This window comes from Corvus brachyrhynchos, unplaced genomic scaffold (assembly GCF_000691975.1).
Source record: "Corvus brachyrhynchos isolate BGI_N302 unplaced genomic scaffold, ASM69197v1 scaffold99, whole genome shotgun sequence".
NCBI lineage: Eukaryota > Metazoa > Chordata > Aves > Passeriformes > Corvidae > Corvus > Corvus brachyrhynchos.
Window position 1 is genome coordinate 422,040 of NW_008239778.1, and position 27,077 is coordinate 449,116.

General features: G+C 41.6%; 1 protein-coding gene across 1 annotated transcript; it reads right to left on the reverse strand.

The window, feature by feature from the left end:
• Positions 1-4,249: 4,249 nt before the first annotated feature.
• Positions 4,250-26,851, reverse strand: RPA1 (replication protein A1). The gene is made up of 16 exons (XM_008640328.2): positions 26,754-26,851; positions 26,413-26,491; positions 25,784-25,892; positions 24,839-24,927; positions 20,178-20,264; positions 18,732-18,864; positions 17,675-17,777; positions 16,489-16,557; positions 16,156-16,348; positions 14,929-15,068; positions 13,168-13,316; positions 11,752-11,884; positions 10,396-10,572; positions 9,011-9,118; positions 5,656-5,742; positions 4,250-5,281 (listed from the first exon to the last, which is right to left on the reverse strand). Exons 1-16 carry the CDS (start codon positions 26,793-26,795, stop codon positions 5,174-5,176), a joined length of 1,806 nt encoding a protein of 601 aa, XP_008638550.1. The 5' UTR covers positions 26,796-26,851; the 3' UTR covers positions 4,250-5,173.
• Between the last annotated feature and the right edge of the window lie 226 nt (positions 26,852-27,077).

A 27,077-nucleotide genomic window follows, 5' to 3' on the forward strand; every position in this document is an offset into this window, starting at 1 on the left:
CAAAGTGGGATTGAATCATTACTTGAAGAACGTGTTTCAGTGTCTATAAATAAAAACCTGCGAGGCTCCTTGCCAGGGAAGCCAAGTCAATATTGCTTTTCTATATGCGCTGTCAAACTTTACTTTTAGACAGTATATTAATTACCTAGTCAATAATTGTGGGTTTCATTAGTGTATTAAATACCTCAATCAATAATATTTATCCTTTTCAGAGTCGGTCTTCACCAAAAACAAAGGGAGGAGTATTTTTTGATCCTGCAGTTCAAAAAGTCAGTGCAGCATAGCAGCTAGGCTTTAATGGAAAACATAAAACACTAGAAACAGACAAAAATCGGATTATTACTCTTATTTTTCAGCCTTTTGTACAATAAGCCATGAGGGAATTCCGAGAGCTAAACTGATGGCAAAAAAAAATTAGATTTCTTCCTCTTAATTGCTCAGCGGTGATGTCAGAGTGGACATGACAAATGCTCACATCTTTCATTTCTCCATCAGATAAACCAGCAACCAGCTCTGCTCTGCCAACTTTCTGAGGATAAACTCTCAGAGCAAAGAGCCCATTTCTGGTGCATCCTCTGCAGTGCAGCTTCCCAAGTGCCTTTATCCTAACCTGGGCTATCCCTGGGAATTACATCCCTGTGAGAGGTAACATCCTCATGTGGGACCTTAAAGAAAGTCTCATCAGGCAACAGAAGAGGAGATCAGGAGGGTGATTTTTTTGGTTGGTTTTGTTGATTTTCAAATTTTTTTGTTGTTGTTTAAAATCTCTCTTTAAAGGGCAAAATGTTTGGGACAAATTAAAAAAAAAAAAAAAAAGCCTTTGCAAGTGTCCAGTTTACTTTAAATAACTTACAGGGATGGGAAAAAAGAAAAGCACAACAAGCAGCCGAGGAACACTCCCAAAGGCACGCTTTTGGCATGGCACAGAGGCTGAATTTAACAACAAATCAATGCAATATAAACAGGAAAAAAACTAAAAACAAACAACACCCTACCCCCCAAACACAGACACCTAAATATCCAAATAAAATACACAGAAAAACGCGTAACAGGCCTCATGAAAAATCCATCTGGCGATCCGAACTACTTTTTTTTTTTTTAAATATGCATATGATTGAAATGCAAAAATGTAAACATGAAAAACAGACTTTAAAAACTGTAAGAAGGTCTGTGGGCCTTTTGCATCCTCACAGATAATACATTAAAGAGAATTTCCACTCCCTGTAATAAGATTACTGATATTTACTGCACTACTCCAGTATTTATAATGCGTAATATGCTGCAGACCACTCCTTGCCATGAACACAGGCTTTGGAAGTAGGCAGCCTACTCCATTTCACGTTTTTCCTAAGCCTTTTATATCAAAGTGATGTGAAATTTCCCTTTCTTTCCCATCTGAGTCTCTTCAGCAGCCCTACAGCTGCCAGAGGCGTGAGGGAGGAAGCCCTGTGGGGTGGCCACTCTTCTCCAAAGCGGCCACTTGTTCAAGGGCTAGAAAACAAGGCCAAAGGAAAGATGACAAAAAAAAGGCCACAGAAGGAAAGTTAATATTCCCTCCCCAAGATGTTACACCGCATCTTGGGCGGCAAATGTAAATATCACCGAGAATTAGGAATCAAAACATCAGACTCATCAGCTTCCACTCTCACACCCGTTGCACTAAAAGGACAATCCCATCGTGCTGGAACACAGGAGCCCACACACACACACTCATCCCAGCTGCCAGGCAGAGCACACACAGCACAAAGCAAACCAGTCACTCCTGATCCATCTAAGACCACCATTTATTCCTTACAACAGCTCCGAGAATGTATTACTCCTCAAAGCTTGACTTCGGGGACAAAAAACCCCAAACAAACAACAAACCACCTGATGCATCTTAAAAACTCGGGCTGGCTCAAACAGAATCTCCCCTCCAGGGACTCGTAAGGGGTCACTAACAGCTCATTTAAGATTCACGCCCAGTGAAAACACAGTTCAATCCCACCAGAGGGAATTAAGACAAACAGCAAACTACCTGAACATGGCGCCGCAGAGCACGCTCCAGATCTTCCCTCGGCCATGCAGAACTTGATGTTCTTGTGTAATTGCCTTTGCACCTGCCTGTTTCAAAACCAGCAGCCTCCCAATTTCATCTCTGCTGTGTACATTTAATTTAAAGCAAAACATGAGCAGCCACAGGAATCCTCACCTCACAGAGATCTAGTTATGAACAATTCCAGAATCCTTTCAATTGAGCAAATACATATTCAGCCCAGGTAATGGCTGAAGCCATCCAGAATAACCTGGACAGTAGCAGGGGAGATTTATGATGAAGGGAAGGAAGGCACAGGCTAGTTTGTCAATAATCCAAATTAGCCTTGTGAGTCCACTTAATTAGCACAGACAGAAGAGCCCAGAGCCTTTGTGAAGTTTTCCATGGCTCGTGCCAGTGGCTGCAGGGATCTACCAGGGTTTGGATGGCTATGGCCAGTTGGCAGTGAGGTGGGAGGAGAATGGAGACACCTCCACAGCTTCCTTGCTCTCACTCCTCAGCTGGACATGCATCTCACTTTCCTTGGATTGACAAACAATTTATTAACCATTTACCTTCAGCAGTTCTAGACTACGATCAGGGGAAGGAAGGCAAGAGAGATAGAGGCATATATCCTTTATATAAGTGGGAAATCATATGCCCCTCTCAGGATTCATTTTGCTATATTAGCTCTTCTAGGCCCCTCCTAAAAAAGATCCTCATTCTCCTACTCAGCAGTGTAGTCCTCCTCTGTACTCGCCCCAGCTGAGTTTCTTTTTTGCCTCTCCACATTGCAGGCCAGAGCTGTACATAGCATTCGAGATGAGATCTCACAGCAGAGGCTTATATAATGCTGTGGCACTTGTATAGCTACACTAGAAATACCTTGCCTCACATAGCTTGATGTTTTTATCATATACTAGCTGATTAAAGCATGATTAAAACCCTCCAACTCTTCAGTCACTAATGAGCATCCACTTTAGAGCAGAGGGTTGTTTTTTATTAGTCCTCAAATAAATGGCTTTTCACACAAACTGTTTTAAGTTGATTTTCTGTTCCAGTTGTCAAGGTCATTCAGCTGATCCTGTAAGATAACTTAATGCTCTTGGGTATTGATACCCTCCATCCCTAGTGCTCTGGCTGATGGCATGGTAAACCCAGCAATACGAATGTGCAGCAATTCCCTCTGGGAGAAGGAGCTGCCCCAGCAGAGGCAGGGGTGCAGCACTCAGAGCTGCAATGCCAGCAAACACCTGCCAAAAACAACACCCATAAAAACTTCCTGGTGTATATGGATGGGCCCAGGAATTGGAAATGAGCCTCAGGGAATATTGTGCACTACCACTTGTTCCCAGCTCCCTAAAATTGGGAAGGAGGGATAGGAAGAGAGCAGTACTAAAAGACTGGTTAGCAGAGTGGAAAGATGGATTATCACCACTAACCTACCATTTGTCAATCCAGAACTGTGCTGAAGACTGTAATTTTCTAGTCAATGCTTTATAAGCAAGGTCAGAGGGAACAAATACTTCAATAAAAAAATGCAAGACATCAGCAGAAGAACCCAGTCATGATCCTCAGAATCCAAAAAAGAAGAGGTTGTGCTTGCAATTAATGGGCCCAGAATAATGTGCTTCATGTCCATCAACGGAAATGACATTTACAGTACTTAAACACCAAGACTTGAGATGACAAACAGGAAATCACAGGGAATAAAGGGCACCAACTGAATACATGAAGAAACTGTGCTCTACAGAGCAAAATAAATAAATAAGTCTCACTTCTGCTACCAGAGACCCACTGCAGCATCGCCTGGATGCTTGGAGCTGTGCAGCAAATGCCAAGCTGTGAGCTGCAGCCAGGGAACACATAATTAATGTGATTAGGAGCACACAGAGCTAGCATGCTCTGCTGACTGAAAAGCCCAGTAGCATAATTACTGTTTTCTGTACTAGCTCTGTGTCTGAACAAATCTCAAAGCCTGGTTAGTTTTAGACTGCTGTGTAAACGTCAATAAAAATCCCAGAAGTGCCAGCTCATCAGCATTCTCAGGCACAGAAATGGTGAAAATATCACTGGATTTCCATGCTGTTAACATCAGGCAAAGAAGCCTCCATTCTTCAGTCTAACCTTAGAGTTTGTAATAAGGTAACATCTCCCCCAAGTGAATGCTTATTATGAAAGCTAATTAATTGCTTTCCAGTAATGAGAAGTCTTTGGTGTTCAAAGAAAGCAATATTCACTACACAGGAATTAAACAGTTTATTGAAACAAAGCTCCCTCCATTTAAAGACCTCTTTCTGATTAACATCATTACAAATAAAACCAAAGAAACTGAACATACAAACATACAAAACATGTATAGGCAGGAACTGTGAGCCAAAAAAAAAAATCACTCAGGAATCCATAGTATTAATTGAAGAGAAAACTAAAGCAATGCTTTGTAGTTGCCTGGATTTCCCTGGGGGATGGAGAGTCAATGCTTATCTGCCTTCCTCAGAAGAGACAATTTTGATTAATATCAGACCCATCTGACTCAGTCTATTAAACCCTGAAGGAAGGATATTCTTCAGATATAAGAGATATGTCTTTGATTAATAATTCTACCATATTGCCATTCCAAGCATTAACAACTGCATGGCACCTGTGGAAAGTGAAAGCCTTTGAATGCTATGGAAGGGAACTAACTTGTACTAATAGACCTGTTCTCCTTTGTCCATATCTGAAAGCTGCATGACACTGTTCCTCCTACCCTCTGCTGAACAAGTCAAAGTGTCAAGGTTTGTCACTACTTCCTTGCAAAGGAGACAAAATGGTTATATAATCCCGCTTTACATATAGGAAGAGAGCAAAGTTACTTCAGACATTCTGAGTGGTTTGTCTAAAGACCTTGGCAAACTGTCTAGAGATTCCTCTTCAGCGCTGTCAGAGTTTAACAGACCACAACAGGCTACAAAATCGTGGCCATCAGAGTGCACTCTTACCTAGCAGGGCACATCTCCAGAGAAATGCATCAAATCACTCAGCCCACTAAGCTGGGCTGCCACGCACGGTGTAACTAATGTGGAATTGTCACACACAGGGCGGAGAAAAAGTCAATGTAACGTTATCTATTGAGTTTTTCCTGGAACTTCTAGGCTCAGCCAGCCAGCACTGGCCTCCTCACCCCAGCTGAGCATTTCTCCTGATGTTGGCAATCAACCTCTTGCTGTATTCTCTGTAGTTCACGGGTTTGACGTCCATTGCTGTGGCCTTAATACGGGATTCGTCCTGCGGAAGAGAAATCTTAGTATGTAAAAGAACATGAAGCACTCCAGGCATTTGGTTCTAACCTCCTTCTGCCCCAGTAACTTACTGCTCCTGCTATCTGGGTTAGCTGGGAGTGCCAACACAACTCCCAGAGCTGATATGTTGTTTTCATGTGAAACTAGCCACTCTTGATGAGCCTGAGAGGGAGCAGCAAGGATCCCCTCCTTCAGTGCTCGAGACTGGAAGTCTTTTGTGTGATCTTTGGAATCTTCTGTTCTCTGTGAGCAAGGGAAACCTCTCCCCACAAACATAAGAGGAGGAAGTCACCTCCTATGGAGACAAGTCGAACTACAAAAGCCACAAGTTACATTATTTGCCTTTTGGGCAACACTTACATTGTAAGTCTCCAGTTTCACTCGGATCCTGAACTCGTACGTGTTGAAGTTTGCGTTTTGGAACACTTCTTCAAAAGCCTGCTCGTTCTGAGGGAAGGACAAAGACAGGGATCAGCTGCAGACACTCCAGGCTCCCAGTAGTGCCATGAACTTTGAGAACAGCTCAGCTTTTGGGGAGGTTGGCAAAACACTGGAACTACCTGGCCCACACAGGCAGAGCTGAGTCTTCCATCGTCCCATTTTAGATGCCAAACCCCTAACTCAAAACTTTTTAAAGATAAAAAGGTGACAACTTCCTAGCTGCCTAGACAAAGGAACATACAATTGCACTGAATCTGCAACCAGGTACAAGGGAAAAAAATACTACAAATCTACAGGAGCTGCCAAACTGGCTAATTCTGATGTTGTGCTGTGACCACAAACACTGACAGAGTTAACTATTTCCCTATTAATTGCCTTATTAGGCATTTTGGTTTTCTGCTTATCCATCAAAGCTGCATGTATCCTTCACATCCTGACACAGGCCTATCTAAGAGAATGTTCTATAAAAAAAGTGGATCCATGTTTTGAACGTGCTTTAATAACCATGAGAAGACTCTGTCATATTTATAACATAAGCTGCTTCTAATTACCATATGAACACTAAACATCATCATCATCATTTATAACAGACAATTTGTCAAAACAGTAGAAAAGGAGCAAGCAAGTCGTGGAGACTGTGAAAAAAAAAAGTTTATTTTTGTGAAAATATGAGCCGTAAAAACCTTTGCTGACATTCCAAAAAAATCCTGCAGCCCCCTGATGATACTGACAAGTAATTATTAATGCATTTATCTACCAGATGCACTTGACTTGATCAGTCACTCCAGCAGCAGACAGAGCATCTGATCTGGAATTGAACCCACCCCAGTTCCACTCACATTCCAAGTGTTACATCTGCTGTTTTTCACTGTGTGCAGCACTATTTTACACTACACAGTGATTCTCCTAGGGTTTAGAAAAGCACAACAAATGGAGGTGAACAGGAGCAGCTAGGTTCACAGATTACAGAATTCAGGCATATCCCTCCTGAATATTAAAACCCCTTCCTTTGGCCATCTTACGGATTAGAGGATAAAAAACTCACTTAATAAAGCATTTAGCTCCTCATTGCAGCTCTGTCACAAACTGTGGTAACCATTAGTGAGTTGAAAATGCCCTCAGCATAGCAGTCACTGCTACCCCACATCACCTCCTTTGGTATCTAACAAGCACAGACGAGAAGCAGATGAAAAACCTTGCCCATGTATCTGTGCTTAGTGTGATCACGGGCTGTACATGGACTCCATCCATACTGTGAGCAGTGAAAAGACTCCCACCAACTTCACAAGACACTGCATCAGGTCTATCAGAGAAAAACCACTAAGAAAAGCTTACTGCAAATGCATCGAGTACCATTTTTAAAGGCTCATAAAAGTGTCAAATCAAAACCAATTTCTCATGGAACACAAAGCATTCCCGCTCAAGGGCTCACTCCATATTATGTTCCATTTTCTATCCTCAGCCATTTCCATTAGGCAGCTCTTCAAAAGACATTACATGTTTGTACTGGTACATAGGATCTGCTGTCTCTCCTTCCCCACCCAGTTCTCTTCAGCATTAAAAGCGACTAAGAAATTTTGTTTAAACTCTAGCAGAGATTAAGCACAGCTGAATTAAGAAAATATTGACAAGTTAAGAGTGTCTGAAAATGGAAATGCAAAAAGTGCAACCACATCTAATTAGAATCCCCTCAGCAAACCATCTTCCTACAGAACAGAGGTGTCCAGCCTTCCTAATGCCACAAAAACTCAGCACCCCAGAACCACAAGCTTTGTACCCTTCACCCCCTGACATCCAGAGTGCAGAAAATACCCAAAAATCATCCCATATTACAGGAAAAATAGCCCTGCTTTGCACAAACAGTGGTCTACAACAGTGTCTCAAGACAACAGCCTCAACAATCCCTCCTGCTTCATTTCCCTCCCACAGCCAAGCAATGGGTTAACCAACAACTGGGATATCTGTGGAGTCCTGGAATCAACCAGCCTTAGCCTGGGAGCACAGCAAGGCTCATATGCAATTCAGGAACTTATCATGCATTCCACATCATCATTTAAAAACAAAACAAGGCCACACAGTTTTTATACAGCACACAAATTTTAAAAAAATATCAGGAAAAGATTGTTTTGGTTGGAAGAAAGAAAAATGCAGCAGAAAAGCACAGAGTGACAAAGGGAAGATAATACTGTCTGTTAGTGTCCAATGACTTACAACCTTAAAAACTGTTCTAATCTGCCACAGAAAGATCACTTCAGCATCTCTGCCAATGACCCATTTTACAAATCATGGTCTTCATCAGACCCACAAAGTTCTGATGTTATTTGGTGGGGAAAAAAAAGAGCCTTCAAAAGTGGGCTCACACACATTAGTTGAAAAAGCTTCCTGCCTACTTACAAAGATACATACAAAGTGTTCTGGAACTTTTTGGTTTTGTAAACAAATTTTTGGAACACGTTAGGGATAATGTTGTCAGCATTCATTGCTAAAACAGGGTTTTTATTCAGATTCTTCCCATCTAGGTACAATGATAAAACAGGCTGTCTTTTCTACCGGAGCCAACACGTGTTAAAGCTGTCAGTCCCCCAAAGGCTGTGGCACAACACTTGAGTGATCAGCTGCCTCTCCAGGTCCAGGTGATGAGGACAGGCTGATCTCCAGCTTTCAGCAGCCAGAAGAGCTCAGAGGTAGACAGACTGACTGTGGGAGCAAACTATGGGGGAAACCAGGCAAATCTCTGTTCTTCAGGCAGATGGCCTGTGGAAAATAATCCCGAGGAGAGTAAACAAGTCTCTGCCAAGAACTTCGGGTGAGGGAGAAGCAATGATTTGTGAACTTGCAAAAGATACTGAAGGCCAACATCTGGAGGACAACCTCGGGCTGGGCTGAGCTGGCCTATCACCCAGAGAAAGGGCAAATTTGTAACCCTTGACAAATGAAACAGAATATCCCTTTCTTTCATATGGCATTTTTTAATGTGTTTTAATAATGTTGTTAATTCCCACAGCAAGTACATGAACATACCCCACTGCCTTTGCCACATTTGCTGTACATTCACATACAAATATCAGACCATGCTTCTCTGAGGGATCAGCACTGGTGTTCCACACAAACCTTACATCTTTTCCAGAGCTGCCTTCAAAACATTACAAGAATATTTCCTTACCAGAAGGATCAAAAAAAACCCAAGAAATTTGAGGGCAGCCCAACACAAAATGTGTGAAACATAGTTCAGCTTTGAGACAAATGTAAAAATACAATAGGCTAATTGACTGACCTTTTCCTTCAGTTCTCCCAGGAAAGCTGCATTTTGCCCAAGAATGAATTCTGCTGAATCTTGAAAACAAGTCACCCACTGATATTCCAGACAGTCTGCAATGGTCACCTAGAATACAACAACAAAAGCCAAAAGGTTATTTCATCCAGTTGCCTTTTCCTCCAGAAAGACAGAAGACAACACAAAAGAAGAAAACATCTCAGAGCTATAGAGAGTTTTAAATTTCCAGTAACTCTCAGAGCCTGACCTGTTATGTCCCTTCAATCACTGAGGGTGGGAAGCAGTGACTTCCTACCTTTTGTAAGTTCCACAGAATGTCCATAACTTAACACAAGTTAATACTGGCAGTAGATTGAACCACAGGGAAAGGCCAACAAGATTATAGCAGGACAACACTGATAGATGCTCAGCTGTGTCCTGCTGCCACTGATGAGCTGTGAGCAAGAACAGGTATCCCACAACAACCACCACCAAGGGGGAACAGCAGCAAGTCTGCAAACTGAATTTACTTTGTAAATACCTGAATACTTGAGCATAAATTCATGTAACACTATGTTATGCTATAAGGAAACTATCAAAACATTCAAGAACAAGTTGAAAGATCCATTTCCAGCCTCACATGCATTTCCTGGCTGCTTTGACAATTAGGAATGAGGAAATGGGAGACACTGCTCTGAAGGCCTTGAGTGTACCCTCAGCATCCCCTTTATATTCTACAAGAATGACTCTGCTATGTAAAGCAGTTCATGCGTTCCTAGAAGTTATCTGATAAAAATTATTCAGAAGCAGTTTGTGTTTTAGTGAGGCTGCAGGGATAGTTCCCTTCTCTCTGCATGCCCACCTGGCAGAGCATTTCTAAGAAGCAGACACAACTCTAATTTATAATGTAAAACAGAAGAAGGTTCAATGCCTATGGTGTAAGTGGGCATCACAGTAATAATCCCCAGACAACTTTCTGAAGCAGGCTCCATTAAACCATGAAGCAGAACAATACCTACCAAAAAAACTGTACTAAATATAGGTAGCAGCTGTAAAAGTGCAATTACTGCTCTCCAGAAATGCCATTTTACTTCAGTTTATCTTCACTACTGAAGAGGCGGAGGCCATCTGTACTCTGCACTGCATAGTACACTTGGAAACCAAAATCAACTGAGCTAGCAGCAACTTTTTGGCAAAGAGAAAAGCTTTTAATTGGAGCACTAGGAAAACAAACTGCTAATCAGCTCAATGAAACATCCCTCACTCAGGTAGAGGAGACAAACCAGCTAAACACCTCCTAACTCCCAGGCAGCACAGACAGACAGACAGCACCTCAAAAGATTCTCTGCTTGGATTGTGCTGGGAACGTGGCAGGAACCGCCCTGAAATCCGATCCGGGTACTCACCAGGAGCAGCAGGCGGTACTTGAAGTTGGGGAATTCGCGGTCACACTTCTCACAGCGGTAAAGTCCATTTTGCTGGTCTATCACTTTCTTGTTGCAATCCTGAGAGGGACATGCCTGGTACATGCAGTTCTCTTTGCGCAGATGTACAATTGTGCCCACACAGCTAAAATAATCTGCCTGCGAGAGTGAGTGTGCAACATTAGCCTCAAAATACTCAATGTTTTCCCCATTCTGAATTAACTACAAAAGCAAGGCACCCATACTTGGATATTTAGGATTAGAAAGCTTAACAGCTATGGATTACTGGGAAACTGTAAATCAACCCCTCTGTTGCAATAATTTTCAGGCTTCCATTATGTTAATAAAGCCCCTACAGCAAGATTATTTTGTGTTTCCATTGCAGGAAACTCCAATTGCTAGGTCTTCTTTAGATAAAGCATATTTGATTCTCCATTGTGTCTGTTCAAATCTGCACTTTTTCACAGGATTAAGATTCTGCACTTTCCTACGCTTCTTTCAGGAACCAATACAAAAAACAGAAAGCCTATTGTGTAGTGTTACAGATAAGCATTTGATTAAACTATAGCCTACAGAACAAAATACCCACTCACCACACTAAAATAATCATCATAATGGTTTAAGACCACGGTCAAGTCTTTCAGCAGAAAAAAATAGAGGCTGCTTAAGAAGCATGGGCAAAAATTGTCACAGAAAACAGCTGAATTACAGGTAAAGTGAGAGTGTTCAAGGCCAGGCTGGATGGGACCCTGAGCAACCTGATCTAAAGGGTGCCCATGATAAAAGGGTTGGAAAGAGGTGATCTTTAAGGTCCCTTCCAACCCAAACCATTCTATGATTTTAAAGGGTTTTTTTCCATGGATAAAAGCTCTTGTATATCCCGAACAGCTTGTTTTTAAGTTTGAAACAACAACAAAAAAAATTAACAATAAAAAGCAGTATAAGCCTAGAGAGGTTTCTGGAACGAAAAAGCAAAAGACCTGGGGTTTATTACCAGCTTTTCTATTGACCAAGTGTGCACCCTTGAAAACCACTTCCTCCTAATGCACCTGTTTCTCCTGGAACACTTTGTGCTGCTTATACGAACATCTTTGGGGTAAAAACATCCCCCCTTCATTTACACATGGCTTAGAATTCTCTTGCAAACAAAGTATCACGTTGCAACATCGGCAACAAGCTTGGAATTATTTGAAGAACGGTAATATTAATTAACAGCATAAATTCCAAGGCAGTAAACACATACTGCTCAACACTTCAATAAGCAGAATACCTGCATAAAGCCTTGCTTTTTATTTTCTCCCCAATACACAAAGCTTGTGCTGAGTGGCCATGCTCTACCTTATCTCCTTGTCCCAAGTTCTCAGATTTGGCTTCAAACAAAGTTTTCCAATTGGTATTTGCTCCAGCTGCTGGCCCACCCCTCACATCAGAGATGGAGGCACATTCCAGAAGCTGCCCCTCGGAGTCAAACCTGCAACCACAGAGATGCACTTCTATTTTTGGAGAGCAGACCATACAGACTTATCAAAAGCTTACGTTTATTTTCATGTGCTCGATACATGAGGGATTTTTTATCAATGATTGCAAAGGAAACAATTACAGTAATACGTGTATATTGCAAACAAAAATAGCATTTCAGAATAAGTTAATAGTCTGACTTAATTAGCACAGTATTTTATAAACCCACAAAAGGAGGACAGCTTTGTTCTATATAACTGCAATTTGTTTGCCAGCTAGTGGTCAAACCAAGCACTGCACACTTCTTAAGGCAGGCAGATAACAAGATTTAAGGGCATCAAGATATTTCCATAATTAAAATTAAATTACATGGTACCATTATCTTCGCAGCAGCTTCGAAAGAAAAAGCAAATAGCATTGAAAAGATTATGCTTCCTCTGTTAAAATAAGAAAGCACAGCTCTTCAGCAAAAGGTTGCACTGCCATCCCATTGCGATGGGCTTTGTGATTTCACAAACACACCAACGAGGCTCAAAAATTGAGCTTAATTAAAGTGTGACAGTAATAGCTCAGACCCACAATCAATTTTATCTCCAACAAGCCTCTGAAGTATGGGAGAGCCACAGCTCAATGACAAATGGAGGATGCCATTTATTTCATCCACATTTGGGTGATGTAACTGGAATTTGAAGACTCAGGATTCACAAGTCTGATGCTGTTGGCACTTAACCCTCTTCACATACACCACATCTCACTCACCACGCTCATAGTTACAGCAGACAATTTAACAGCTACTTACAGGAGAAGCAACAATAAAATCACTTTGTTTTCCTGACAATAAAAGAGTTATTTTGCTATCTGAAAAATATCTGGCAAGAACTAGACACTGAGAGATGTCAAATAGTCCCTCCACACTAACTGAGTGCATATCAGATTCCACACAATGGAAAAACCTGTGGAAAAAAATGCTGTTCTCTCAGATCATGCCTCAGAAAGTGGAGCTGGTCAAGCCTGATTTCATGCTGCCTTTCCAAGGCTTTGGGTCAGCGTGCACTACCCCGATTTCAATTTTTCAAGGTCTGTCATGGAGTTAGAAGTTTTTTGAATTGAACAACTTAAGAAAGACAGCCTTCCAGGCTGTAGGGCTTGCAAGCCAGAGAAGTTTCTACAGCCCTGGAAGCCCTACCCTCTGCCACCTTCCCTCAGTGCTATACACACTGTTCAAGTACAATGAAACAAAACAGAAACAAATACTCTGCAGGAGGCTGAAACAAAGCAACATAAACACACTCATACCATCCTCGGAGTTTAAAAGCCTCTGGGCTATCAGGGTTGATGACAACTGTGCTGGAGGACAGGACAGACAGGCTTCTGCCACCAAAGTCAGAGACACGGGCTCCTTTGATGGCAATCACAGGTTGTCTGGAACCATCAAACTGTTCAGCCTGCATGTGTGAAAAACCAGAGAGCAGCAGCACATTACAGGAAAGGTACTGAACTTGTGGTGATAATTCACAGGTCATGACAACAGACCAAGTGGAACTACCCTGCTGTTTCTAAAAGGTAAGGTTTTGAACGGTGTCATTAGGAGTTTAAGCAAAGGTAGGTGACAATTTTCTGTGCAATCCTAGCACCCCGTTTCCTGGGGAACCAGAGAATCCTTAAGTCACACGACTGGTTTGCCAGAAAGGATTGGTCCCCTCTGCTAGCAGTTTTACACCAGGATTTTAGGAAGGGAGAGGTGTTATGGGAATGGAAACAAAATTAACTGTTCATATCAGACTCCTCAGGAGATGAAACAACTCACTCAGCTCCACTGAGCCAATCAAGTCCATCTTACTACCACTTACAGAGAAGTGCAGCTATGCTGACCAAACATTTTTACTCAACTCTCCATCTTCTGTTTTTTATCTCATAAAGCTGCTCTAATGCTGTTCAACTGCCATCACCTGAGTAGTCTGACACTACCAAAGAACCTCATGGCATGAGAGAGGGTTTGAAAGGTATAGATTTTATGGACCCCACACCACTCAGCAAGCAAGGGGAGGATCATGTGCTTGAAGATAACAAACGAGCTGGAGTTGCAGTGGTACTCACTGTACCCATGAGATGCAAAAAGAACAGAAAACATATCCCAGCAGTCATGGCAATGACTGTTGGAAAGGATATACAGATTCTAACCCTAACTGTTCCAGCTGCAAGCCACACATCACTCCACCCCAAGGCTTATTGATGCCTCTATTCTACAGGCAAGCAAACAGATTTAACTTTGCAAAATGCAGACCCTGATCTCTGTTGGAAGAGTTATGCCAGGAATTCTATACCAGTAGTCCCTCCTATTATAACCTAGTTCAATCTTAAGGCTTTGTGATACTGAACTTCAGTTTACTTCATTTGTATCAGCAGATGGTTAATGGTGTTTAGGTACCTACAGTATCAGTGCACTTGATCATTTAGCCATAAAGCATCACCGTCAAGCTGGCAGGATCACTCCCATTTTATAGACTGGCACATAAATCCCTAAGTATCTATAACAACAGTGGAAAACAAAGTAGCCTGTTAAAAAGATAAGGAAGCAGTCTACTGCAACCGTTCAAACTTTCACTTCCAAGGCTCTGATGCTTTTAAACTCCCAGTCTGAGACAGAGCCTCTCAACCTGCTCATTAGGTAGCAATTCATGCAGGGTAACATGTATGCCATCCTACAAATAAAATTCCTCTCATTTGAGACAGCCATAGCCACCAGGCTTTTCCATAATCAAACTGCAGCTCATACCCCTTCCTAAACCAGAAGCCCGTTACCTTCAGTACTTCGGCTTGAGACATAATGTCTGCAGTTGTTCAGAACACATTAGTCAGATCATGTCAGCAGTTTGTCAGAGAAAGGTTAAGAACATCACACCTGAACGCAACCAGACAGTCTTTCACCTTCTCTCGGCCCCTGATCCTTAAACATCCAGGGCTCTGTCAGTGCTGTGCCCATCTCGGGTGACAACAGCACTTTCCTCACCCTACACCAAGGAAGCTTTGCTTAAGAACAGGTAAGAGAGCACATACCTCGTTTCCCCACAGCGTGACTGTCACCAGCTTCCCTGATGTATCCATCAGATGCACATTCCTCTTTGAAACCTCCCTATTGTTAGCCTTCACTGTAATTTTAGTGACATCTTCGTAGCTCTTACAAATTCCAATTACATCTGAGAAACAGTTACAATTTAGAGTTACTCAAGGGTCACAATTGGGGAATACAAGATCACAAGAGAAGAATTCAAACCTACTGTCAGATTTTTACCTTGTATCCCAGCTCCCTATTGAAATGAAATCTGATATGGAAATTAAGTGTATTATGGTAGGAATGTTCCACTACAGAACTCTTCAGTGCTTTAATTTTGTTGACGCAGTCATTAAGATATTCATAAATGCAAGCCTCACCACATTAGAGAGATCAAGGCATTGTAGTATCTTTTCCCATCACATTCTGTCAAAGGACTTCAGTCCTGATCATGCAACACACGCTTGCTGTTAAAGCACAAGCAAGAGCTTCAAAGTGATTGTAACACAATGAAACAACCGGCTCGTGCCTCCACATATCCCTGCAAAATCCTACACTGCAACTTTAACAAGTCTGCATGTTCAGGTGGTAAGAGCCAAAGCAATCCCCTTTGCACTCCCTAAAAATACACCACTTTTGCTATTACCCATCTACCTTTAAAATTCCCAGCTGAATGTCTCTGAATCACAGGCATCCTGTGCCTCTGAAACCTGAGAACCCTCGCCCCCACCCAAGCCTCTGATTTTTCCGGAGTACTCTGCCCAACGAATTACAGAAAAACAAACCTCCAATACTTCACAAAGCAAGCCAAAACAGTCATGCAGCTTGGACTTGGATGCAATGAATTATGCCAAAATCACTACAGAGATAATCACATAGTGAAAGAAAGCAAGACCACAGAAGGTATGAAATGCACACGTGCTGAGCAAGGGCATTTTTCTTTCAGCCTTTTCCTGTGGAAAACAGTATCATAGCACAATAAACAACTATCACCTACTGTCGTTAGTTTGAAGCACAAGATTGAAGAATAATTGTTATATATTGTTAGAAAACAGGGCAAAAACATCTTGAAAAATTGCCTAAGGCATTTTTAATGGCAACCACCACCAGATGACTTCAATTAAGAGATCACAACACTTGAAGCATCCTATGCTCACTACCTGCCCAGCATTCAGGACACAAAAATAAAACTTCAGAGCTTTAGAATCTGCCATTTTTTTACTTAGACTGACCAACAATCGAGTCTTTGGGCGTGTTCTCCAAGTCAGAGATGGATACAAAATCAAACTGAACAGATGGAAGATGCTGGGCATCATCACAGGGCACAACTGAAGTCTCATTAGTGAACGTAATCTCATAGTCATTCTTAACAGCTGTATATTGCTTGTTAGCAGTCTTCAAATTGCCTTTGGTAAAATAATATACCTACAGGAGAAAGCAATGAAACAGGGGATATTATCAGTAGTCAGGGAAAATAGATTGTGTTCACCTTTAAAAATCCTTGCTAGGCTCAAGCTCTTCTTTTCCAGCTCCTGTCACTCTAAGAAAGCACAAAGCTACCATACCTTGTTCAATTCAATGAGTGGAAAGAACTTGTCTGCTTGATCATTGAATGCAGTAGCTCTAATCTCACCCTGCAGGAAAATAGGGGAGCTGGTCAGAACTGAAATTTGGCATGGAAAAAGATTAAAAAAAAAATAAAATCTTTGCAATGTTAAGTGGCAGCAGTTCTGCAGAGACAGTGGGGTCTGCCAGGGTAGCTCCAGGCATGTGAGAAACAAACAACGTTCTCTTCACATCTGTAGTTAAGAGCTAAAAATGACATATTCTACACCTGACAATCAAACCTCATATTCAAGTCTCATTAGTACATCTACAGCTTCAGAATAAAAAGCATAAGAACTACATCCATCATAGAGACACCTCTGAAAGCGCCAGTAAAACTGGCATTGATGAAATAAAATTCAAACAGACCCCGCAGCTCCACAAGTTAGCACACAGTATATTGTGATGGCTCCCACTCAGATATGTCTATAAGTAAGAATTAATAACAATTATACCCTCACTAGATATAAACACTGTTTAAACAAAAAAAAAAAGAAAGAATACAGACACTCTGCAGAGAAAACAAATGCCTGGTGACAACATTTTACATCATTAACCTCGCATTTTACACTCAATATAATCTAGCAGAATCTTGTTTGTTTTCACGACAAAAGGCTGTAATTTGATAAGAGGTTTGACAAACTGCAAGTTTAGTTAGATTAACCAGATACCATTCCCCAAACAAACCACAGAGGAAATTTCTCAGCATTACAATAATTTGTACTCCAATTTCCTCATGAAAATTGAAAGCTTGTAACTTGGAGCTAATGCTGCTCTCACTCCCTGTTTTGTAAGGTGTAGCTCAGCCAGGAGGAGACGTCACTCTCAATCTACAGGAAACCACCACAACCCTCAGTATTAGGTTGTCAGCTTGCATAAACAACTCTATTTTGAAGCTGCAAAAATCCAGTCACACACTATAGACTTTGATGAAAAATAATCAGCAATGCTGCACATTTAAGACTTCATTCTGGATAAAAACTGGCACGTTGATGCGCAATTTAATGAACGCGGGGATACAAGTTTCAGTTGTAATAAAAAAAAAATCATTTCCGAAAAATGCACTTTATTTCCTCTATTCTGTCTTTATGAAAGGTTCATCAGCATCTGGCATGCATTATCTTTGTCTCAGCATATGACACTTACACTTTCATCAACCAGCTCTATGGAAAAGAGCTTTCCTTCACCACGGGAGTTGCTCCACGTGCGGATCTGGCCTTTTTGGGTGACCCGAGCACAAATGGTCCACCTGAAATCATGCAAGAAATCACTGTTCTGCATCTCTTTTCATCTTTTTAAAGAAGAGATTGACTTGACAAACCTTTGGAACCGGAACGTGACTATTTAAGAGCCAGAATCTTCCCACTGCACCTCGGCAACTCTTTTGCTTTCTGTTTTAATGGCCTAAACCATTAAAGGCAGAAAGTTGTAGAGAAGGCAACAAAGCAGCCATAAAGCATCCAGTATGATAATAATAGTGAACAATCCTTCTGCACAGAAGCAGGCCTCGAATCTTTTACTCTTCTAGGGTACATTTCTCACACAGCAGTTTGCCTGCTCTGAAAAGCCACGCCAGAACTCAAGAGCTCAATTATAGGATTCGCATTTAACTTGGGTAATCAAATCAGTTTGCATAACTTAAAAATGTCATTCACTAAATAATTACATCCTCATGCTTTTCAACAGCTCAGTAGCCGAAGTGAATAGCTTACTGAGCTGTTTTGTCATTAAGTTACCAAAAAGAAGGTTGCTTTAGGAAAAAAAAGCCCCAGACAAGTCAATCGATTTTCAACTGAAATATTAAAAACCTATCAAGCTCAGCAGGGCAGCTGCACCAAGACAATGGCAAGGCAAATCTCGGATTGTTAAGAGTGTTGATGGAATTTAGATAAAAAAAAAGAAAGAAAGAAAGAAAGAAAAGAACACCCTTCTCCACAGAAAAAAATAAAAAAAGAAAACAAAATCCCAAAACAACAACAAAACCCCAAAAAACCAAAACAAGTGTTTCTATGGAAGGTTTTTTGCTTGTTTCTCTGGGTGCTTTTGTGGTTGCTGTTGGGTTAGTTTGTTTGAACGTAACCAATAAAGTCCAAAGAACTCAATGAATGATTTGACAGAGGCTCACACACAAAAAAGCAAAACAAAGCTATTGTTCCTTCATGCCTGTGACATGAATACAGCCTGGCAAACCACAAGAACTCACTTGGACTGGTATGGATTCAAGCTGGCAATTGGCACCACTTTGGCCTGAGACCCCCCAGGTGTCTTCAGGGCACTGGGAGCACTCGCTTTTCCAAACTGGTTGGAGGGAGCGTGGTACTTGGGAGCAGCAGGACCTTCCAAAAACCACAACAGAGCAGAGAGCATTTCAGCCTTGCACACAAAAATCAGGTTAAAAACCAACTCAAGGTGCAGAACTTTCTCACATTGCCATGGGGAGCCACAGAGAGGGCAAAGTTCCAGGGAACACTGGAGATCCCTGTGCCACGTGGGCACCACAGAGGGGCTTGAATTTTGTTGAATCATTTCTGCTCTTGGTCACAAGTGTTTTCTAGGCTGCAAAATGCAGCAGAAGAGACACTCTCAGACCTTTAGAGTGCTTGCACTGAAGTGGAGATGTGTCCAGAGTCAAGCACTCGAACACAGATTAAGTGGCAAACAACTGTTTAGCATTAAATTCTCTAAAACAAAGGGATGGTTTGGGTTGGAAGGGACTCATTCCAACCCCCTGCCAAGGACAGGGACACCTTCCACAAACAATGTTACCCAGAGCCCCTTTCAACCTGGCCTTGAACACTTCCAGGGGTGGGAAATGTTAGATTAAGACACCACTTGGGGGGAACAACTAAGGAAAAATACCCCCCACATAGTTTTTTTGACATAAAGTGATACTGCTAATTCTCAACTCAATCTTGTCAATGTATATGCACAGAACTCTTGTGATCAGCTTTAAGCAAGGAAGGAAGGAAAAGCTTGTTTTCTGCTGCAAGTTTCTAAGCAAATGTCAAAATTTTACTATTTAAAAATCCTTCCTAAACACAGGGGTAAAGAATACAGACAAGTTAAAGCAACACCAAGAATTAGGATTGACAACTTTTTAGCTAAAAAAAAAAAAAAATCTACAGGCTGACATTTAAATTGATTGCATCTTTCAGTATCTCACTGAAATCTTGATCAAAAAACCACGTTTCTAGATGTACTATCAAATAATTTCAGTGTTCTGCCTAAAACGTTTGGCCTCTATCTCAGCACTGATAACACACACACTTGTTGACCAGCTCCAAATTGTAGCATAATTTGGGTGTCCACAGAGCACTGTTTCAAGAATGCAGCATTAACTGAATAAAGTTGGTTTTTTTGGTTTTTTTTTTCCCCTTGGGGAAGACAAGGGAAGTAGAATGCAGCATTAACTGAACAAAGTTGGTTTTTTTTTTTCCCCTTGGGGAAGACAAGGGAAGTGGGACAATTTTTTTTTCACCCTTTTAAATCTAAGTATAGAGTTCTCTTGAGAGAATTCACCTTGTCAAGCTATGGGCTACCCCTCAATGGACAGTTTCTTGTGCAACACCATTATGGTAAGGATTTATTTAAATGGAAGCTGTAGTTTCTCACTGCACAGATCAGAATTCCTGCCCAGGATGACTCTTACCTGCTCCAGACAAATTGCCATTTTGTTGCTGTGGTTTGCTGGCTGCTGGGTTTCCTGCTGGAGCTGCAGAACGTTGCTGCCCTTGCCCTGGTAATTAAATGGAAAGAGACCATAGAGTAGAGTAGGGAGCACAGTAATTAAAAATTTAGAAAATAAGACCTGCATGCAAAAAAAAAAAAATAATTAAAACCACAGAGAACAGGCTAAAATCCAGGTGTTTTAAGACATAGGAGCAGCAAGCTATCTGTTGAACAACATTACCATGGAGGAATTCCAGTCAGATTCCTTTCCTCAAGCAACTGCTTTCTACTTGGAAAGAACTCAGGGCTGATGGTGATTTAAAAGGACAGACCTGAAGTAATCTTGACAACTTTTCAGTGTTTATCAGCTGCTATTGCTCTGACAGGTAGTTTCTGCTCCTACCTAACAGCTAAGATAAAAAACTGTGGAGAATTCTGTCTCACAACTCAGAAAGGGCCAAAAATCCACTGGGTAAAGTCAAACCTGAAGTTAACACAAGACAAAGAAAACACCTGCTGTATTTTATTTTCAAAATATGAAGATGTTTAATGTGGAGGTGATGGAGTCATCACTTCAGAATTCACCAGGGCCCCTCTTGGCACACAGCAGTAAATTGCTTAGGGAGCAAAGTGATGCCTTAGTGTATATAGATTGTCCATTTCTTTAGATTCCAGGACTTTTCCTTTTCTTAAATTAATGATAAATAAAAAAAGGAAAGAGCAGACAGGCGTATCTAAAGGAAAAGTCCATTAAAAGACTAATTTACCATTCAAAAAATTTGAATTCCTTTACAATATAATCTGCCTTTAGATGACAAAATATCCAACATTTTTGTCCTTTTGGACACAACTAATCTTTCAGGTCTTGGTTTGCAGGGAGACCTAGGCCTGAGCAGGCAAAGACCCCCTGATTTGGGATGTGAGGAGGAAGATGGTCAGAGAAAGTGGAAAAGAAGGTCAGACCAAGCCTGTAGAGCACCACGAGGAACAAAAGCAGAGAATCCCAGGACAGAGGGACGGCACCAAACTACGGGAAAGGAGCAGAAACACCACAAGGAGACCCCAGCATGGTGTTGCCTGATGTGGTACAGCCTACAGAAGTAACCCTCTGGTTATTTTTAATCCAAAAGCCAGGTCCTTGCACAAACCCCAATCTGCTCCTCTAACTTGCCGCAGTAGAGTCACATCGGTGAACTGGTGACAGTCTCCCTGGCAACAGCGTGACGTCAAACAGCAAAATGTGTATTTACTGCAGGTTCCACTAGATGGAGGAGCCAGGTCTCCCCCTTGCTCAGTGGCCTCAGGTGCTCAGAGGGTCAGCACTCCACACCCAAACTCATTTTGTGCAAGGGAAGGTGGAAAAAAACCCAACAAGAAAAAAGAGAAAAATATGTCTGGTCAGGGGTGGAATATTCAGGAAGAACAGAATGTGGGTATGAAGCAGCAAGAGGTTTCCTTGCTACTTTTGTTGCAAATATGTTTTTTTCTGTAGGAATTCTGTGATTTAAAAAAAAAAAAACCCACTGAAAACCAAACCAAAGACCACCACATACATTGGAACACGTGCGCGTTATGAAACACAAATTCACATTTTAATGGCTGCCTACCCACAGCCGAGTGTTTCTCAACAGAGTAAGAATAAATTCACACATCTGTGCATGTGTTCAAATACAGAAGTAGCAGAAATATCTCTCCAATTTTCTCGCTTGGAGAGCCTAGGGACTCCTAAACTGTGATTTTTGGTGGCTGGTGGCCTACAGATCACTTAAAGTGCTCAGAAAACCGAGGAGGCTGCCTGGTTTTTGCTGTTAGTTTTTATTAGCAGGAGGTGAAAAAACCAGCTGAAATACCTGCTCACATTTCTGCTGCATGTAGTGGGTTAGGCAAACCCAAGACCTTTGCCTGCAGCTGCCCCACAGCCCACTCAAAGGCAATAACTGTGTAACAGGAGCCCTCAGCTTCCAATAATTTGTCACCAAGAGGTTCTGCCACAGGGCCGTGACACAAGACCTGCCCCAGAACTGAGCAGCAGGGAAGGGAGAGAAAGGGAAAAAAAAAAAAATGCACTTTGAAACAACACACACACACCTAAATCACACTGGTGGGAAGGGCAAGAATAAGGAGTTCAAGTGAATGTGTAAGTACATAAACATTTCACCATGGAAAGATTAATGACAGAAGTTAAACATAAGTAGCAAGTCATTGTCATAGGGAAAAGGAAGTCCAGCAGCAGAGTAATTTGAATGAGATTAAAGACAGTAATAACACAACCATCCAGTCTTCAACAAGAACTGAAATGCTCAGTCTTAATTTTCAATACTATTATGAGAGGCTGCCTGAAAAGTTTTTATGATTTGTAATAAGAAGATTGTGTCTCCAGCTTCCTTGTTAGGCAGATTAACCACCTACTGCTCCCATGTAAAGTGGCCAAAAGCCAGCTTCTCACCCCCCTGGGGCCCACTGTGCTATTAAAGTCTGAGAAAGAATATTCCTTAATCCTAGGTCTGGCAGTCTGAAACCTGTACTTCAAGGAAAACCAAAAGTAGGGCTAAAAGATGCATTTTTAAAATACCAGAAGTTTTTTTTTAATGGAAACCACAAAGTACATTTAAGATGCTCATCCTGCATTAGCTGTGTGTCCCTCAAAAACACAATTTCCTAATATATACAGGAATTTAGAGAATGTGCAACTTGAAATACACACCTCTGCCATTTTATCAAGACTTTCATGACAAATCTTGCAGCCTGCAGAGCAGCAAGGCTGGGTTAAGCTTACTTAATCCAAAGTACTACCATCTTCGGTATCAGAAACCTTATTTAGTATCAAATAAAAGGGTATGACATCATCAGAGTAAGATCAGTGTTAAAATGAAACACACATCACATCCTATTTGGCATCTTTTATCTAGTGCAAGCCCACACATATTATGACCACAGACCTGTAACATCTCCAAAAGAGTTTAGATTTGAAACCTTCATCGCGGAGTATTTTTGTAAGTCCAAATGAAGAACACAACTTTGATCAAAGTAATGGTAATTTTACCAGAATTTATAGTTAAAGGTATATTTTCAGCTCAGTTCTGTCAGATACCACGTTCTCAGTGGTTTCTAAGCAACAATATAACTGAAAAACACTATAGTTCACAAGCTCTTGTATCACATAAGCAGGGAAATGGGAGAAAGGCACAAAACAGTCTGCTCAGTAGCTATTCTGAAAGTCTTGGTCTCTACAGCAACTGTGGGATTAAACCATAAAATCTGAGATGTCAACACATTTTTTAAACAGCAATTAGCTAAGTAACTATCAAAGGAACAAAAGATTCTTTAGGCTCATTTAACAAACGCCCCTCTTAATTCCCTTGGAAAAAGTTAATGAAGAAAGATGTCTTTGCCTTTGCAACAGAGCAGATTTTTAACCACAAGAGCAATGTACCTACCACCATTGTTGGACCAAAATATTCTACAGAAAACTCTTGCCACTAATGTGTGGTCCCTTAGTAATAAAAATATATTAGTTCACTTCTCTCAGGATAAAAAAAAAATCTTCAGGAAGAGCTGTTTGCTATTAAATTCCAGCCATTATCTGTGTATACATCACTGACAGAGCTGTTCAAATATTTTCTTTAAGTGCTTATTATTCTCCCTCCTTTTTTAAAAGATCAGAATTGGAAGAGCAAAATAGACTTTTGAATGTTCTCGGAGGGAAAAATGTTTTAATTTATAGAAACATTTGCATGAGAACTGCAAGCTCAGCACACAAAAGTGAGGAACACAGTAATTTATGCAACATAACAGACCCAAATAGATTAATGGCAGGTCAAATTAAGGTTCACCCAGTGCCTCAATCCTTTTTCAGCTGGGCATGGTAGGGATGGGTGCTTAGGGAATTCTGTGCTCGCCTTGTTTTCATACCAGTCTCTCGTCTATGCACTTGGAACAATCTAAGTTTTAGTGCTTCCTGCACCTAACATTCATGCAGAGGATGTATTGTTATGTTTAACAGCCTTTAATGGATTTCTCTTTCACATCTAATTGCTTTTTGAACCTGTGCCAATTTTTGGCACCTACCTCCACAAGTTCCATAATTTAACTATGCAGTTTAGGGGTGTGGTGCAGCCTTTGTTTTACAACCACTGCCTGACAACAGGAGAGCTGAAGAGCATCAAACGAACATAGGAAAGAGAGAGAGAGAGATTCATCATTCTTTATTCATCCCCTCCACGCCATCTTAGACTTTTACAGATCATTATTCCATCTTCCTCCTCCTGTTTTCTTTCCAGACAGGAGAAATTATAATCTTATTTGATTACTCATTATGAGGAGACATAAAATAGCTTCCGCTTACTTACTGGAACTCGAGGTAGAGACCACTCACTACAATAAAAACCTGTCAAGGTTATAAGGTATAGATGCTCCAAATACCATGGAGAAATTGTAGCTTTAGCCACAATGCAGAGTTTATTAAAATATGAACAACCCCCAGTTTGCGTTACACAAACAAAAAGGATTTTCAAGATCTGGACATCGCTGTTCCAGGCATAAAAAAACTGAATGTGTCTTCTGACTGCTTCTTTTAAGTGAAAGAGAGAAGCTAAAAGGCTCTCAGAGCTGACAGAAAAGTATTTACTTACAGATACTCACCTTCATTGTATGGCTGGGGATTGCCAATAGTCCCACCAACCTGATCAGCAGTTTGCATGACATTTACATCCATCAGGATAACCACTCTCCTACAACACAGAACAGACAGCAAATAAAGACTTTCACTCCCTCTCCAAGTCCATCTCTGAATATCCTTTGCAGCAGATGAGAGAACCAAGCACTAAGGGCAGATGCTTTGGATGAAGGATCTGGATGACAAAAGCTCTCCAGTGTCAACAAAACCCTCTCTTGAGGGACAAGTAAGCTTGAAACAATATCACACTGCATCAAGGACAGGTGATGGCAGGCTGAATAGGCACCAAAAATAGCTTGGGAAACCATTGTGTTTTAAAAGGAGCAAAACCATACCAGATTTTATAAGACAGAATACATTCCCTGCCTCAAAAGTAGTCTTCTCCCAGAAAAAGCACTGAATAAAAAGAATACAAACCTCAGTTCATATCCTGCTTATCATATACATAGCTCTTCTGTTTCACCTGGATCCCTTCTCATTTTGCAGTACCCCATCCCCTCAAATTTTCCTCCTATCCTATTTCCTCACGTTTTAATAAAGGACCAGATTCCACAACACCTAAGTAACAAGATATCTTCATTGCTTCTTTTCAACAGCAGGTAATTTGAAGGAAGCTTTGCACAAGTATTTGGAGTATTCCAGCTGGAATTGGAGTATTGCAACTGGAAACTTTATATTACTAAACCACTGAACCAGATACATCTGATCCCACTAGATGACTAGAGTCACAATCTGCAATGTATTTCTTCTGTTACTGGTGCTGTGGACTTTCACTCTTGCACCCTAAGGCCTGAGTATTTTCAGATAATCTTAATCAAAAGCACTTGGGCTCTGCTTAGTAACAAAGGACAGAGCCTCCAGTAGTGCAGCTGCCTTTCTGTAGGGCTGTACTTAAAGATTAACACAAATACCTTCCATCTTTCAGGCTGTTGACAATGAATCTGTTAACCTGGCAAATACACCGGGCTGACAAGCGTTCCTGTTCCACCAGGGAGTTCAGCTGTGTTGCCAACATGAAAGCTGCAGGAGCAAAGGAAAATATTGAAGAAATTCACAGTGCCAGCTTTAAAAAGGGGCTGCCATGGCTGGCCACAACTTTTCCAGCTAGTCAAGCATTGCACCGGATCTACAACTTGCTCAGTTTGAGACAAAGAAAACAGTGCAACTGCTAAGAAGTCACCAAAACTGACCATAAACTTTGCTGTAGTTATTGCCCACACTTCAGAGTGCAGTGATAGCTATAATGTTTGTATATCAAAGAAGTGAGAGGAAGATTAAGCTAAAATACTTTAAAATCAATGTTATACGTATAGGTTTCTGTATTTTCATTATAACCTGCAGCAAGTTAATTGCTTACATTTCACAAAGTTCCAGAAGACAAAGATTTCACCTAAATTACAAAATGCAGTGGCACAGTGTACACCACATTCTCCTTCAATATTCATTTCACCACTTCGCACCCAGTCACTAGACCAGGAACTTTATCACCCTTAGCATCTCCACACCTACAAAAACCTCACAAGCAGCTTATCATACTCACAGGAAAGGGTGTTCACCCCATCGCTCATCAGCACTCGGTAACGTGGGGGCCCAGTTCCTGTAGCAATAGCCCGTGTATTCTGCGGGGAAAAAAACCCCCAGGCTGTCAGTTCACGCTTGTCCAGAAACTTTTCAAGAACAGAAAGTAACATCAACAGCAAGCGATTCATCTACTCGGCTTTCCTGAGCACTAATACCAACAGCACAGCCCAAGCAACATAAGACAAAATTAAGAGAACTCCAAGTAGAGCAGCCTTGCTCTGCAGTGGAAGTTTGGCTGCACTCAGGAGCCCACGTGCAGTCACCGAGGGGCTGGCACAGGAGGGAAGGGACAGTACTCACGATCACTTGCAGCACGGGATTGCAGACGTCCTCCCCCTGCATGATGGCCTGGAGAAACGAAAGAGACGCTCAAAAGGTGCCACCACCTCGCTCGAGAACGCCTCGCGACCCACAGTGACAGAACCACACAACCAACGAGGTTGGACCTCTAAGATAATCGGGCCCAACCTATGAAGGGCTGTACCCAAGGAGCTGAGGGGGATCTGCCGTAGAAGAGCGCGGTTATGGCTGTCACCGCTGGACCAGAGCCACCCCCCGGGACCAGGCCCCGCTCCGGGCCTGGTTCTCCCCTCGGGACCGGGCCGGCCCCGGAACCCAGTTGCG

Bases quoted from the DNA above. Each gene is read 5' to 3' on its own strand.
- RPA1 (XM_008640328.2), bottom strand. From the start codon at position 26,795: ATGCAGGGGGAGGACGTCTGCAATCCCGTGCTGCAAGTGATC. The intron at 24,928-25,783 runs GTATTTGTGTTA...TCTGTGTTGTAG, and splicing joins AACAGCCTGAAAGATGGAAG to GAGAGTGGTTATCCTGATGG. The intron at 20,265-24,838 runs GTGAGTATCTGT...TTTAATTACCAG, and splicing joins TCCCCAGCCATACAATGAAG to GGCAAGGGCAGCAACGTTCT.